The sequence below is a fragment of the Anopheles gambiae genome, chromosome 3, assembly GCF_943734735.2.
Source record: "Anopheles gambiae chromosome 3, idAnoGambNW_F1_1, whole genome shotgun sequence".
In the NCBI taxonomy this organism is placed as follows: Eukaryota; Metazoa; Arthropoda; class Insecta; order Diptera; family Culicidae; genus Anopheles; species Anopheles gambiae.
The window spans coordinates 2,781,691-2,797,091 of NC_064602.1; the positions used below are offsets into that span (position 1 = coordinate 2,781,691).

The following is a 15,401-nucleotide window of genomic DNA, read 5'->3' on the forward strand; positions in this document are numbered from 1 at the left end:
TTCATCGCTGTGTAGACAACGAAAACTTAGATGATGACAGTCCTTCTTGGAATTGAGGTTGGACTAGCGCACCTGAAGCTTAACTAAATAACCACAACTATGACCACAATAAAATAAATCAGCTCAAACGGAAGGAGATTCAACGCCACGACCCGATGTAATAGGTATACCGCTTTCTTATCTTTGCACTATCACCATTATAATCGCGTGTGCAAGATTGTAAACATTCGGTTTTCTTCCCTCGTCTTCTTAGCAGGATTCACCACCATCCCCGAGGTATGCCGATTTGATGTGGAATTCACGAGGAAGACACGAGCAACACTTTACTCTCTCTCTAGGGAATGGCTTTACACAGAGAGATAGGTCGGATTCTCTCCCAACGATGTAAATATGCTGCTTCCAAGAACGGAAGCCCAATGGCGTTGGTTCCCGAGCCGCTGTTTTTTACTCTTCCTACGCTCTGTTTGGAGCTCACAGCTGATGGGACATCCACACGGTTAAACACGGTGAAAGACACACTTAAGTCACGTTCCAATCCGCTCTCCGAGCTCAGTCTTTCGCGAACCGTCGGCCACAGTGACAGTGTAAAAATAAAGACCGTCCCTACTATCTTCGCCTCGCTTCTGCTTGTGTGCGACACGTTGTCTACGACGGAGTGCAGCAGTTTGTGAGGAGTGAAAAAAAGGAACCTAAATTTAAACATAAACTTCACACGCGTGTGTACACACCGCTTTTGCACCAACTCTAGTGGAACACTTTCGAATGTGTTTTACGCGGTAAAGTGTAGTAAAAATTGCATAAAAATCCGCAACGCAGCTCTCGCCGTTAACAACAGCAAAAGTGGCACGGCAGCAGTGATAAGAGGCAAGCCAAGCAAGTGTAAGCAACGGCTAACTTTCCAACGTGTTTTCTCGTAACATTGCCAAAAACTCCACGCCAACGATGGCCCCGTCGAGTGTCCGCAGTGAAACAGATGGTCTGTTGCCGCAGTTCGATACAAATCAACCACTGGTCTTTTTCGTCAATGGCAAGAAGGTGAGTGGTGGTGAATGTTCCAGAGACGACCCATTCCCATGCAATCGCGTATTCGATGGCGGGTAGCGAAGATGATGATGACGATGATGAAGATGATGATAATTTCCATGTCCTCCCGTCGGAGGATGTAAAACCCCTCCTGTCAGCAACAAACCCGGCAACAAACGCGATGGCATACGCTGATAACGGTTATTTGTGATGATCATGTACAATGTTCACATGTTGGCAGCGGACTCCAGCGGGCGGTGTAAGCGCGCGGGTTGTGACGACACGCCTCAACACCGCTGAACCGTAAACATCTCATTCCGCGTGCCCCACGGTCATCAAAATCTCCGTTTCTCTTCTTCGCTATCAGTCTTGTTTACTTCAAATCACTCTCACTAAAACCCCGCTCAGATTCTGCGCCGGTCTTCGCGGCCGTTGTAGACTTTGATTGAATGTTTCCAAGCCCCCCGTGCTTCGTCGTTTATTGCGCTGATTAGTCCGTCCATTAGTTATGAAGTTTGCGCGCATCAGAGTGTCACTATCTATCTATTCACGTACACGTTTTCTCGCAGGTTACCGATGATGGTCCGGATCCGGAGTGCACCCTGCTGGTGTATCTGCGTGAAAAGTTGCGCCTCTGCGGCACGAAACTCGGATGTGCCGAGGGAGGATGCGGAGCATGTACGGTGATGGTGTCGAAGGTTGATCGTAAAACGGGCTCACTGCATCATCTGGCTGTCAACGCTTGCCTGACGCCCGTTTGTGCCGTTCACGGGATGGCTGTGACGACGGTCGAAGGTATCGGAAGTACTCGGACGCGCCTCCACCCCGTCCAGGAGCGCATCGCCAAAGCGCACGGCTCGCAGTGTGGCTTCTGTACTCCTGGTATCGTCATGTCGATGTACTCGTTGCTGCGCAGCTCTCCCGTTCCCTCCATGAAAGAGCTGGAGGTTGCCTTCCAAGGGAATCTGTGTCGCTGCACCGGCTATCGACCGATCCTCGAGGGGTACAAAACCTTCACCAAGGAGTTCGGCTGCGCCATGGGAGACAAATGCTGTCGCAACGGCAATGGTAACGGATGTGGACAGAACGGCAACGGAGAGCTAGACTCCGAGCTGTTCCAGCCGAACGAGTTCGTTCCTTACGATCCATCTCAAGAGCCCATTTTTCCACCGGAATTGAAGCTTTCCGACAAGCTCGACTCTGAATCGCTGGTCTTTCGGACCTCCCGTACCGCTTGGTATCGACCAACAACGCTCAACGATCTGTTGGCCCTCAAGAAAGCCCATCCGGAGACAAAGATCGTCGTCGGTAACACGGAAGTGGGCGTGGAAGTGAAATTCAAACACTTTGAGTATCCCGTCCTCGCCAATCCCATCCAAATAAAGGAGTTGACGACGATCGAGCGACAAGCAAGTGGACTCAAAATAGGATCCGCCGTCACGTTGATGGAAATGGAGATTGCGCTCCGGAAAGAAATCGAAACCGGTCCTGAAACCGAGACTCGTCTGTACCAAGCGATCGTCGACATGCTGCACTGGTTCGCTGGAAAGCAGATCCGTAATGTTGCCTCTGTTGGAGGAAACATCATGACGGGAAGCCCCATTTCGGATCTAAATCCCATCTTCACGGCTGCCGCGATCGAGTTGGAAGTGGCCAGCCTCGACGGAGGCTTCCGCAAGGTGCGCATGGGCGATGGATTCTTCACTGGCTACCGGAAGAACGTCATTCAACCGCAAGAAGCGCTCGTGTCGCTATTTATCCCACGCACCACCAAGGATCAATACTTCATCGCGCACAAGCAGGCCAAACGCCGCGATGATGATATTGCCATCGTGAATGGGGCGTTCAATGTGCGTTTCCGACCCGGTACGGATATCGTCGATGAGATCCATCTGGCTTTTGGTGGAATGGCGCCAACGACAGTTCTGGCCAAGAAGACGGCCACCGCTCTAGTCGGGACGCGATGGGACGCACAGCTCGTGGAGCGTTGCAATGATTTGTTGGTGGAAGAGCTTCCTCTGAGTCCTTCGGCTCCGGGCGGCATGATCGTGTATCGTCGTTCATTGACTTTGAGTCTCTTTTTCAAGGCTTATCTTGCCATTGCACAATCGCTCGATAAGCAATCCATTCCCCACAGGACACCCGTTGGGGAGCGGGAAAAAAGTGGAGCCAATACGTTCCATACGTTGGTACCCAAGAGCACTCAGCTGTTCGAGAAGGTTTCTGGCGATCAACCGGCTACCGATCCCATCCGTCGACCGCAAGTGCACGCTTCGGCTTACAAACAAGTCACCGGAGAAGCTATCTATTGTGACGACATTCCAAAGTTTGCCAACGAGCTGTATCTAGCATTTGTGTACAGTACAAAGGCACACGCCAAGATTCTGTCGATCGATGCATCGGAAGCACTGAAACAGGAGGGTGTGCATCGGTTCTTTAGCGCGGATGACTTGACCGAAGAGCAAAACAAGGCTGGTCCAGTGTTCCACGATGAATTTGTCTTTGTGAAAGATGTCGTTACTACGCAGGGACAAATAATTGGAGCTATTGTGGCCGATAATCAAACAATTGCACAAAGAGCCGCTCGCCAGGTGAAAGTCACTTACGAAGAACTGCAACCGGTAATCGTTACGCTGGAGGATGCTATCAGACTGGAGTCGTTCTATCCTGGATTTCCCAGAATCATTGCCAAAGGAGACGTTGAGAAGGCTCTGTCCGAGGCGGATGTTATCATCGAAGGCGATTGTCGCATGGGTGGACAGGAGCACTTCTACCTTGAAACGCAAGCATGTCTGGCTGTGCCGAAGGATTCAGACGAAATCGAGGTGATTAGCAGCACCCAGCATCCTACCGAGATTCAACACCACGTGGCGCTAACTCTAGGCATACCCGCCTCGAAGGTTGTTTCTCGTGTGAAGCGTCTTGGAGGTGGTTTTGGTGGCAAGGAATCGCGTGCCGCCATTGTGGCCATTCCGGTTGCTTTGGCCGCGCATCGCATGGGCAGACCCGTCCGCTGCATGCTGGACAGAGACGAAGATATGGCAGTGTCCGGTACGCGGCATCCTTTCTACTTCCATTACAAAGTGGGAGTCAGCAAGGACGGCAAGCTGTTGGCCGGCGATTTCCGCGCTTACAACAATGCCGGCCATTCGATGGACCTGTCCTTTGCCGTGCTGGAGCGTTCAATGTTCCACATCCAAAACGCGTATCGTATCCCGCATCTGCGTGTCCGTGGATGGGTTTGTCGCACAAACCTACCTTCAAACACCGCATTCCGCGGTTTCGGCGGTCCGCAGGGCATGATGGCGGCAGAAACAATGATGCGCCATGTGGCCCGCACACTGAACCGGGACTACGTCGAGCTGATCGAGCTGAACATGTACCGGGAAGGCGATACAACGCACTACAACCAGCAGATCGAGGGCTGCAATGTTGGTAAGTGCTGGAGTGAGGTTTTGCAATCGGCCGATTTTGCCAAACGCCGGGAAGCGGTCGAAAAGTTCAACGAAGAACACCGTTGGCGCAAACGCGGCATTCACGTCGTGCCGACAATGTTCGGCATCGCTTTCACCGTGCTGCACCTGAACCAAAGCGGCGCCCTGATTCACGTGTACCAGGATGGCACGGTGCTGCTAACCCATGGCGGTACCGAGATGGGCCAGGGACTGCACACGAAAATGATTCAGGTTGCTGCCACGGCGCTAGGAATTCCTTTCGATCGCATCCACATTTCCGAGACGTCTACCGATAAGGTTCCGAACACTTCGGCTACGGCGGCCAGTGCTGGGTCGGATCTAAACGGCACTGCGGTGCTGAATGCTTGCCTCACCATCCGCGAGCGATTAGAACCTATCCGCAAAGAGTTCCCCGACAAGGACTGGAACTTCTGGGTCAGTAAGGCGTACTTCAGCCGGGTGTCGCTGTCGGCCACTGGATTCTATGCGACGCCCGATCTGGGCTACGATTTTGGCACCAATTCGGGCAAAGCGTTCAACTACTACACTTACGGTGCGGCTTGCTCGGAGGTAGAGATCGACTGTCTGACTGGAGACCATCAGGTCATCCGAACCGACGTCGTAATGGACTTGGGCTCCAGCATTAATCCTGCCATCGATATCGGCCAAATCGAAGGTGGATTCATGCAAGGCTACGGGCTATTCACGCTGGAAGAAATGGTCTACTCGCCCCAGGGTCAGGTGTTTTCCCGCGGTCCTGGCATGTACAAATTGCCCGGTTTTGCCGACATCCCTGGGGAGTTCAACGTTTCACTGCTCACTGGGGCGCCCAATCCGCGCGCAGTTTACTCATCGAAGGCCGTTGGTGAGCCGCCACTTTTCCTTGCCTCGTCCATATTCTTCGCAATCCGCGATGCTATTGCCGCGGCTCGAAAGGAGGAAAAGCTGTCCGATGATTTTACATTAGTTTCACCGGCCACTTCGTCGCGCATCCGCACAGCTTGTCAGGATAAATTTGTAGAACGCTTTACGAAGCAGCAAAGCAATGGAGGGGAAGCCGCTCGCGTCGTTCCATGGAATGTAATGCCTTAATGAAACTTAATCTTAGACTAAAAGTGCGCGCACGCTATTTTTCACCGTTTTTGTGGAATATATTTACGAAAGATTCTAATTTTGAAGGAAATAAAGTTGACATATGCAACCGAAAAACTATCACCGTCTACTGTTTACCAGATCTGAACCAACCACCGAATTTGGACGCTTTGGTTTTCTTTTTTGTCATCGTTTCTTTTTCCGGAGTCTGAATCATGGGATTCTCTATGGATGCATATCAAAATACCACACAACCAACCCAGGAGGAGATTAGTAAGGCAGGTTAGTATGTAAAATACATGCAATGCGCAAAACGTTCACTTACCATATTCGTTTGCATCCGAAGGGATGCCGTCCATTCCGACGGATTCTATCTTGGACACATAGTACATGGAAGTCACTATATTCACGGGCGTCTCTGGAGGAGCACTGTTCACACGGCGGATATTGTGGTCTCCATCGCCACCAGATGGCACGCCTACTGGATGCATAACTGCCAGACTGTTGCTGCCTGCTGTATCACTCAACATGCACTGCTGATCACCGTCGTTAAAGCTCTGAACAGTATCACGGTTTGTTTCCGCGCCGTTCGCATCCAAACAACTGGGACGCGCGGTATTAGCTTTCCTTCTGCGGAAAGTGTTGCTGAGAATTTTCTTCGACACCTCGTACGACCGTGCGTAGAAGGAAAATTCTCCTTCATGCTTCATCTTTCCAAACAAATCATCCGCGTTCTGTAGTCGCTCTACAGCGCCCTTCAGCTTCTCACAGGTTAATCTGTCGAAATAGAGCAAACATGTAACCATTAGGCGCATTGCACCGGCGCGAGGTTTAGTAGGGAAAATACTTTAAATCACTGATATCTTCTTTAAGGCGGTCGATGATTTCCCGATTCCGTTGCTCCTCCTTTTGCCGGCTCAGTTCTAGGCTAGCAAGTTGCTCCCTCATCTCATCCACCTGTTGCTCCATGTCCAGCTTTTTCTCCTGCAATCGTTCTGCTCGATACATCCTAACGGGGTCTTGATTCTTTGCCAGCGCTTTTGGAGGAAGCGGTGGTTTTTTGCGGACAATTTTTTCTCTATCCGCGTAAGGTTGTCCCACCGCTTTCGGGCGCCCGGCAGGATGGGCCATTAAAGGGATCATGCTGCATCGCCGGTCGGCCGCATTACGTTCTTTAGTTTCGGAGCTATCATCGTCATTCGAGTCGGACCCATTGTTGAACTGTTCCAATTTCACTGCCACTATCGGTGCTATTTTATCTTCCTCTTGCTCCCTTGTTGTTTGCCGTTCGCTGGTTAAATTTTCCACACTGTTCCAACGCTGCAGGGACACTTTACCACCACCACCAACACTCTCTTCCTTGGCAGCTTCGAGACTGATGAAAGTGTTATTGCGCGGCAATTTCCTCACCTCCCGTATGAAGTGTCCCATTTCTTGAGGTGGTTTGGCACTGTATGGCGATGGAATAGCTCGAAACACGTCCCCAACTGACGGGTTTTTGGTGGGTTGCAAATTAGAAGCCAACATCGCTTTCGATGGCGCCACGATTGAACGAATAGCAAGTGTGAGTGCAAACCCGAAGGTTGCTGCGATGTAAAAAAAAAACAACGCTAGCGATCAAGATCTTTTGAAGACCTTCCACCAAAGGGAACGACTACATTGAAACACACTTAAATTAACGTCTTGTGAACAAACTACACTAACTAATGAAAAATATATACGGTCATCTTTAAGCATAATATAAAACTGTCCAATACAGCACATACTGTAAACTGTACAAATAAATGTTTTCATATTTTTATTCGTTCAACGTCTCCCCGTTCATTTGCTATGTACTGTAGAACCTTCTGCAATTCACTTTAAGGACAAGTCGTTAGTGTTTCCAAACATTGCATTTGAATTTTTATGAAGAGTACACTATTCATGATACATTTTCACACTGAGGACATAGGTTTTAGAATAGCATTAAATCCAAATCTGTTTTCCGCCCTTGGGTTGTACACAAGCTGCTGCTTCTTCCTTGCGTGTACGGCTTTGACTTTGAGTTCCGCGTGCCTACGCCACCGGTTTTCCCGTGGATCTATACTTTCCTGAACTCTTTCTTGTGCCAAGTGAATCCTGCGAACCGGAACTGAAACCTCCTGTTTGTGTGCCGTGTAATAATGTATGTTTTTTGGTTTTGTTTTGTTTAAACATAAGAGAATTAACGGTCGTCGGAAGCAGAACGCAAAGATGGTATTATTAGATCGGCCGCGTTTTCGTAGACAGGCGACGGCGAGAGTGTCAGGTTTGCCAGACATTCCATTTATATGCAAAGAGAACAAAAATATACGTTACAGTAATCATTAATTGTGCTCGGCAGTTCACAAAATGATAAGCAGAGCGTGATTTTGATAGCATCGGCTGGCTATTAAACTCGAAGCAATGAAAATTTAAGCAATGAGCGATGAAAGATGAAAGCTTTAAACAAGTACAAATGTTCAAACAATGAATGGTTGTTACGTTTCTCAAGCACTGAAAAACATGTACAATGATTAAAAAGTAGTATGATTTGTTCGTGTATATTATCCTACTTTTAGTTTGGTTTGTTATTCCCAACAGAATGCTGCCACGGAGTAAAGCATAAATGGGATGAATGTACGTGACCCCCGATGATTTTGCGATAAAAACACACACACTATCGATTATCGTTGAATTCGATAAAACAAAACAAGCAAATGAACACAAAACAATGCCGATAATCAGCCTTCTTTTAGCACGTACAGGTAATGAGGGAAGTAGTGTTGTTAACTTGTTGCACTATTAGTACGACGGTAAAATGTATCGAATGTTGTTCAACTATATCTATCTACATTCCGCTGCGATTAGTGCTGGATGATATGATTGGCAAGAGCTGTTAGTTTGGTTTTTTTTTCTCCTTTGTTAATACACATGATTCCGATTCGACACCGTTTAAAGAGCATGGTTTTGCACAGAGCTGTTTTAGCACATTCCCATTTTTCTCTAATGCAAGACCGAGACAACCATTTAAATATACATCGGATCGGCTATTACAGAGCGCATACAGGTGCGATGAAGCGTATGGAGTGAAATGTATTTTAGTGCTGCTTCTTGTGAACAACTCATTTCCACTACCAGCCATCGAGTTCCTCATCCGAGTAATGATTATTATTAGTACCTGCGTATTTCTTGTTCCTGGGATCCTGTATCGGTGGTGTCGCGCGCATGCCGGTCGGGGTGTAGCCGCGCGAGTAGCCTCCACTGCCGCTGCCGCGCCCGTCTCGGTTTGGTCGCTCACGATCGCTGACACGATCGCGGTCCCGATCCCAATCCCTGTCACGGTCCCGGTCCCGGTCCCTTTCTCGCTCCCGATCGCGATCTCGATCGTTCGAGTGACGCCAATGGTGCGGTGGTGGTGAGGGTGGCGGACTAAAATCGTTCTCCGTTTCGTACGTCGACATGACGGAATAGTCGTACCGGCTGTCCGGTGAGTAACGGCCACGATCGGGACTGTACCGATCCCGCGCATCGATAATGTTGTTGGGCGAGTATCGATTGTTCGGCGGAGGCGGCGACATCAACCGTCCCAGCGGTGGAGGCCGCATTTCACCGGCGCCATGGGGTGGTGGTATGAACGGTGGCATAAATGGAGGAGGCGGGCCGGGCATAAACGGTGGCATAAATGGTGGTGGTGGAAGCACTCCCATCAGCGGAGGCGCATTCGGTGACTCCACACGTATAGGCGAGGGTGCAGTTAGGCCGAGATCGGTTTGTGTGATGGATGCGTTTGGTAAATTTGCCATACCATCTAAAATGTAAAACAGTTGTTTAATGGGTCTATCCTCTGCAACAGAAACATCCAATCGGAACGCATTTTTCTTAAGTGAAACTTACCACTGGAAGCAGAAATATCACCAAGAGCTGTAAGTTTGCGCCGAAGTGCGCTAGACTCGCTGCGGGCTTCCTCCAGACGACGCTCTGCCTGCCGGGCCGTAAGCCAAGCATCGTGCGAACGTGTTTCAAGGGTCGTGTATTGAGCTTTGTGCGCTGTTGCTTGAGCTTCAATTTCCGCCCGCAGCTTATCGTTTTGCGATCTACAAATAAAGCTCTTTTAGCAAACACTCGCAACCTTCGAGAAAAGGTGGAAACTTACTTAAGTTGTTGTATTTCATCTTGCATGTGGCGTATCTTTTCTACCGTAGTGGTCGTTTCACCCTGTTGCTGCATCCACATTGCTTCCTTTACACTAAGTTCTCTGAAAAAAGTGAGCACATTAATAAGTATCTGATATAGAGCATGGCAACCATTCTGTAACATACTTTTGTAACTGTGTTTCCTTTTCCTTGAAGTAGGATGACAGCACCTCCAACCTCGTTTCTGCTTCCAGTTTATCCTTTTCCGCTTTGCCAAACTCTCGTTTCAGTGTAGAAATCTCTTCGTTTACCATTTTCATGTGATCTTCCACCAGCTGACGAGCGATCTGAAAGATAATAAAATAACATTAAGAAGTTCCATGTACCATGTAATACTGCACTACTTCGTCTGTAATGCACACGAATTACTCACAACTTCTCCCTGCAATTTGTCCTGCACATTTGCCTTTTCCTTCGTCAACAGTGCTATTTGGGCTTTCAGCTCGATCGAATCAATCATTCCTTTGCCGCCGTTTCCACTCCCGTCTGTCTTGACTTCCTTTAAGCATTCTTCCAGCGCTTCACATTTCGCTTCCATTGCCGCTAGAGCTTTGCGGCTCTCGTCTGCTTTGCTCTGGGCGATCTTCAACTCTTTCGTCAGTCGATCGATTTCTGCACCTGTCTCCTTACGCAACACTTCCACCTTTGCCTTCTGCTCCGACTGCAAGCTTGCCACCTCCTCTTCGAGCTTTTGCCGATGCTCGGTAAGCTCGCTGCGCGCCTGCTCTAGCTCTTCCAGCCGCTGGTTGAATTTGCCCGTCTGATTGGCGATCGCTATCTGTAGCTCACTGTTTTCGCGACTCTTTTCCGCCAGCGACACATTCATCGACAGTATCGTTTGCTGCTGTTCGTTCAGCTGGCGCTGCAGCTCTTCCACGCTGAGTGCGATCGAATCGCTTCCGTTTTGGTTCAGCAGCTCCGCTACCATCTTGTTCAGCTCCAGGCCCGCTTCTGCCGCATTCTCCAGCTCCTTTTCCAGTCCCGCTATTTGGTCCTGCAGATCTAGCTTCGTCTGCTCGGCCGCTTCAAGCTCGGCCTTCAGCGCGATCACCATGTCATTTGAACCAAACGAATTGTTTTCGATGCTCGTTAGCTTGTGTTTCGTTTCCTGCAGCTCGTGCTTCAACAGCGCGCACTCTTTGTGTGATGTCATTAGATCGCGCTCAATCATGTTCAGCTTGTATATCAGAGGTTTCTCGCGCCGATTCTTGTTGATCAGATAGTGTCCCAGGGAGAACATTAACAACGTGAAGGATGTAATTGTGAGCATCAGGATGAGGTCGCTTAGCTTGATCGCTTCCTGTACGAATGCTCCGAGGTAATCTTCCATGTTTAGCGGCTGATTCTGGACATCCGGCAGAGCTTCCATATTTTGGGGTACGCCCTGAGGTTCTCCAGATTCACTTGCCTTGTCATCGTCCATCTGTTGCTGCTGATTTGATGCAGGAGGATAGAAGTTGTTTCCACCGTTGGTGTGCTGAATCGATGGCGGCACAAGCGGCAATCCTGGCGGGGGACAATCAGCAGCCGCACTATCGCAATACCCGTTTTCTGCCGAAAGTAGAGAGAAAAAAGTTTATGAAACAGTTGTTTTGGTGACAGTATTTAACACGAATCAATGGGTAATGGCTTCCTAATTCCCTCAGGACAGTAGAGACGCAAAACGAAAAGATGGAAGTGACATCGAGCCAACGAATCTAAAAATAATCACACACAGCTAAAGAACATGTCCGTTGCTCTTCTGGCGAATTAAATAACGACAAAAGGTGAAATTATCGTTTACCTTCTGACGCACTACACACACACACACACACACAGACATAACCGATGTAAACACAAGGACAGTCTATAACGTATGATTGAGTCCGCCGAAAAGCGAAAACGGTATCGTAGCTTACCTTCATTACTGTTACTGCCTGCCATTTCTTGCACAGGTGGAACCACCACTTGAGCACTGTGGAAATGGTTACTTTCCAAAGACTCAACATTATGTCCACGGTGCACCGCTTCTCCGTCTTGAGGAAGGTTGTTTTCTAGCGTGTCAGTTTGGGCAGGGAAATGTAAATGTGTATCGCCAACGGTTTGAACATTTACTACAGCAGCTTCCGGCGCTGCCGCCTGCTCGTTTTGCACCATTTTCCGATCATCATGACCGTGATCGTGACCATGATGGTGATGATGATCATGATGATGGTGCGGATGATGATGGTGGTGGTGGTGATGATGATGACTATGAGCTAATAAATTACCCAAGCCTCCTGCTAGGATTCGGGCGGGTGGTGTTGGTTGATTATCGGGTTTCGTCGGTTCCGGTAGCGCAGCAACGCTTGGTGGATCGTTTTCCGGCTCCGTAACTGGTGCCGGTTCTACTACAGCAGGTGGTACCGATTCCGTAACCACTTCCACCGGCACAGATGACACAGGTACGTCTGGCTCAATCTTTTCCACAACGGGCAGCGGAGTTGTAACTTCATCCATCATCCAGACTGATTCCGTTGTGGGTGAATCTTGAAACGATTCCGTAACTGGCGGCTCTTCACTCGTAGAACCATTTTCACTGATGGTCTCGGCATCATTCGTTTCCTCTGAACTGGACACGTTTGAAACAATCGAACTACTATCCACTATTGCCTCTTGATATCCGCTTTCGCTTAGCACATTTGTGTCAGCAGCTGCTGGGTCGGTATAACCCGGTTCTGTTGCATGCGTGCTATTGTCGGTAACGGTTTCCATTGGTTCATTAGCACCGAGTTCTGTAGTTTCAACATTTTCACCCTCCTTTGTTGCCGGCACCGCGAAATCGTTTACATTGGGCACCTTTGCTTGATCAATCGGCTCATTATCATTAGTGTTGCTGTTATCTTGCTCTTTTGGTGGTTGTGATTCACTGTTATCATCACTCGATAGCACCTTTTCAGTAGTTGTTTCAAGTTTAGCTGTTTCTTGCCCACCATTCACTTGATTTGGTTTGCTGTCCTCTTGTGCCGTTGTTTCTACTGTGGGTATTTCATCTTCACTTTCTTCACTAACATCCTCTTCTTCCTCCTCATCCTCAGCCTCTTCATCTTCCTCGATGTCATCGGGATCGGCTAGCTCCTCGCCAGATTCATTGTTCGCTTTCTCGCTTTCCGAATCTTCTGCACTCTCACTAAGCGGTTTGCTCTCAGCTGCCTGTGTGCTTGGTATTACCTCGAGCGAAGGTGTCGGCTCAACGCTAGACGGTGCGTCGGTGGCCTCGGCTTGAACCGTTGAAGCATACGAAAGAGCATCGTTCGCTATCACCGTCCCATCAAGGACAGTCGTTTGCGCAACGTTATCTTCCAATGCTGCTAACGGTTGCGTTGGCTTGATATCGGGCGCACCCGCGCTTCCAACCTCATCAGAGATGGTAATTCGATCCGACGATTTTATCAGAATTTTAAGCTCCCGTATGAATTTTTTCGATGCAAGGCCCTCCTTGCCGGACGACTTTCGCACCACGTAATCCAGTTCCTTGCCAACATTTTTCGCCAATATATCGACGAACTCGTTCTGATCCAAATTCACCTTCGGTTCGCCACCGCCACGGTAGCGTAGCATCACCTTTCCCGTTGCTATTACACCTGCAAGTGAAAGTTTGAGAGACGTAGTTCATGAGTAAACATAAATGGAATTGTTTACAAAACTGTAATCTAACATCATAGCAGTAATCGTGCCGATGAATCGATTTATATAAAGCGACGATTGGCTCTTTTGCAATGAAACTTTCACTTTCATTTTCAGCAGAGCGCTCTGCCAGGACAGGAAAACGAAAGAGCAATATCGGTCCACAGCGACTGACCCAAAAGAGCCAATCCGTAGGGCAGGTAGCGAGCAGAACGGGGACCTTCGGTGGTGGTCGCCTTTCTACGGCCGATTTTCCTCAACTTACTTTTGCACTGTGGGTCCCCGCATTCTCTCCCGGAGGTATCGAGCACTAGCAATACTAAAACTAAACACAAAGTATGTACAAAACAATTAACAACGGATCTTTTCATGATTTTCCTCTAAACCTAAGCCACATCACTTCATTAACGATAGGACTATTTTTTCTTGTAATTTCCAGCTGTCATGTTCGGCACTTTGACAGTATGCGGATTTCGATTACGTGGATCCGCGTCAGAGTGACCAGAAATACCGATTTATCTGTATTCCTACCGATTTTTCATATGCCTACCGATTCACAGATGACCGCCCTAAAACTACCGATTTTCCATTTATCCTACCAAAAATCACAGATTTTCTCACAATACTGACCGAAAAGTCATAAAACCATTTCCCAAATAATTTAAATAATTAAACTCCATATGAAAATCACTAGCAACCTCAACCAGAAGTTCGACAGAGACAACTAAGGCCCGTGGCTGTATTTCATGAGGTGCGATGAAATCGGACGCGCTGGTAATATTTCATATGGGATTTGAGAGATAATGTAACCCGGCGCTCTAGCAGCAATCACGACACAGAACATGAAAAATGCATAGGATTTGACATGTTCGATTTGTTGGTTATCAAATCGGACATGTCAGATCCCATATATTTTTCATGTTCGATGCAAGGATAATATATTTAGAAGGTTGATTTTTATCGATTTTGCTGGGCGACATTGTTGGGGACATCTGCCACTCTCTGCATACAAATTTCATTACCCCGCACCAGCCCTCCCCAATTTTTATACCGGAGCCCCCGGAAGAGAAATGTCAAGTCGAGAAATGTCATTTTGCTCTGAACAACTTAACCTTGTCATTTATAACACCTTGGTTCGATGCCGTGTTCGATTGCTGCTAGAGCGCTGCCTATGACGTGCGATTTTGTCATACGATGGAATCAATTAAGGATTTTCAGATCGACACTTCAGAAAGGCCTCATGTGACTGAACCAAATCTAAACTATCTCCTTCAAATAAATAAAGGATGTATTTTCTCGTGCTGCTGAACCTTCGTTGGGCAGATTAGCTTCCATCTACATTCCCCCCCCCCCACCACCCCAACACTTCAAAGCTTACCAAAAACTACCGAAAAAATCTTTAACTCCTACCGAAAACTACCGATAAAATTTTGATGCGCTTACCGAAAACCGCCAAAATAATCTGGCCACTCTGATGCGCGTGTTCACACGCTCGAGTCCACTGCTCAGCTTGCCTTTGCGCGAATCAAAACATACAGCTTCGATTACACGGCGAGAAGTGTTTCGTGCAAACCAAAAATTGGCAACGATAAGTTCATGGAATACCAAAACTATTTTGAAGATGAGTTTCTAAAGATCTTTCTAATTAATTTGTATCCTACTACAAAAAGGTTTAACATAAATGAAGATAATTTAAATTGAAAAGCTACGTTTTAAATTTTTGATCAATAAGAAAAAAAAAATTATGGCGTTTGCAAAAAAAAAAAAACAAAAATCCATCTAATTTCTCCAAAACCGGTGGTATGAATTTATTTGAATCTTTGCTGATCTCTCCGTACAAAGAACCTACGCTGCAAAAGTTCACAGCATCAAACGGTTGCTGCAGGCAAGGTCTCAAACACGTTTTTGGTGCCAAAAAACAAGATCCACGGGGGAGTATCGCATACAATCAAAGCAAAAAAAATCTCTCCCTCAGACGATAGTGAAAGTATGC

At 48.0% G+C, this 15,401-nt stretch overlaps 3 protein-coding genes across 5 annotated transcripts; 1 reads left to right on the forward strand and 2 right to left on the reverse strand.

The window, feature by feature from the left end:
* Positions 1-420: 420 nt before the first annotated feature.
* On the forward strand, positions 421-5,687 carry LOC1278041 (xanthine dehydrogenase). Its single transcript, XM_317568.5, has 2 exons — positions 421-1,035; positions 1,593-5,687. Exons 1-2 carry the CDS (start codon positions 943-945, stop codon positions 5,568-5,570), a joined length of 4,071 nt encoding a protein of 1,356 aa, XP_317568.4. The 5' UTR covers positions 421-942; the 3' UTR covers positions 5,571-5,687.
* On the reverse strand, positions 5,608-7,204 carry LOC133393324 (uncharacterized). The gene is made up of 3 exons (XM_061657833.1): positions 6,418-7,204; positions 5,896-6,347; positions 5,608-5,795 (listed from the first exon to the last, which is right to left on the reverse strand). The coding sequence occupies exons 1-3, from the start codon at positions 7,095-7,097 to the stop codon at positions 5,698-5,700; spliced, it is 1,230 nt and encodes a 409-aa protein (XP_061513817.1). The 5' UTR covers positions 7,098-7,204; the 3' UTR covers positions 5,608-5,697.
* A 129-nt stretch (positions 7,205-7,333) lies between these two features.
* Positions 7,334-13,864, reverse strand: LOC1278039 (transport and Golgi organization protein 1). 3 transcript variants are annotated; one of them, XM_061657832.1, is made up of 8 exons: positions 13,674-13,864; positions 11,662-13,365; positions 10,137-11,314; positions 9,890-10,050; positions 9,724-9,825; positions 9,465-9,664; positions 8,749-9,378; positions 7,334-7,711 (listed from the first exon to the last, which is right to left on the reverse strand). In XM_061657832.1, exons 1-8 carry the CDS (start codon positions 13,777-13,779, stop codon positions 7,626-7,628), a joined length of 4,167 nt encoding a protein of 1,388 aa, XP_061513816.1. In that variant the 5' UTR covers positions 13,780-13,864; the 3' UTR covers positions 7,334-7,625. The 3 variants fall into 3 exon arrangements, with proteins under 3 accessions (XP_061513816.1, XP_061513814.1, XP_061513815.1); XM_061657830.1 differs by having other exon boundaries at positions 12,013-13,365; positions 13,674-13,857; XM_061657831.1 differs by lacking the exons at positions 7,334-7,711; positions 8,749-9,378; positions 9,465-9,664 and having other exon boundaries at positions 9,743-9,823; positions 13,674-13,856.
* Positions 13,865-15,401: the final 1,537 nt, after the last annotated feature.

Excerpts from the sequence above, each read along its gene's own strand:
- LOC1278041 (XM_317568.5), top strand. The coding sequence starts at position 943 with ATGGCCCCGTCGAGTGTCCGCAGTGAAACAGATGGTCTGTTGCCGCAG. Across the intron at positions 1,036-1,592 it reads TTTTCGTCAATGGCAAGAAG|GTTACCGATGATGGTCCGGA; the intron begins GTGAGTGGTGGT and ends GTTTTCTCGCAG.
- LOC133393324 (XM_061657833.1), bottom strand. The coding sequence starts at position 7,097 with ATGTTGGCTTCTAATTTGCAACCCACCAAAAACCCGTCAGTTGGGGAC. Across the intron at positions 6,348-6,417 it reads GAAGATATCAGTGATTTAAA|ATTAACCTGTGAGAAGCTGA; the intron begins GTATTTTCCCTA and ends CTATTTCGACAG. Across the intron at positions 5,796-5,895 it reads TTCGGATGCAAACGAATATG|AGAATCCCATGATTCAGACT; the intron begins GTAAGTGAACGT and ends ATGCATCCATAG.
- LOC1278039 (XM_061657832.1), bottom strand. The coding sequence starts at position 13,779 with ATGAAAAGATCCGTTGTTAATTGTTTTGTACATACTTTGTGTTTAGTT. Across the intron at positions 9,665-9,723 it reads GATGAAATACAACAACTTAA|ATCGCAAAACGATAAGCTGC; the intron begins GTAAGTTTCCAC and ends CTTTATTTGTAG. Across the intron at positions 9,379-9,464 it reads TGATATTTCTGCTTCCAGTG|ATGGTATGGCAAATTTACCA; the intron begins GTAAGTTTCACT and ends TTTACATTTTAG.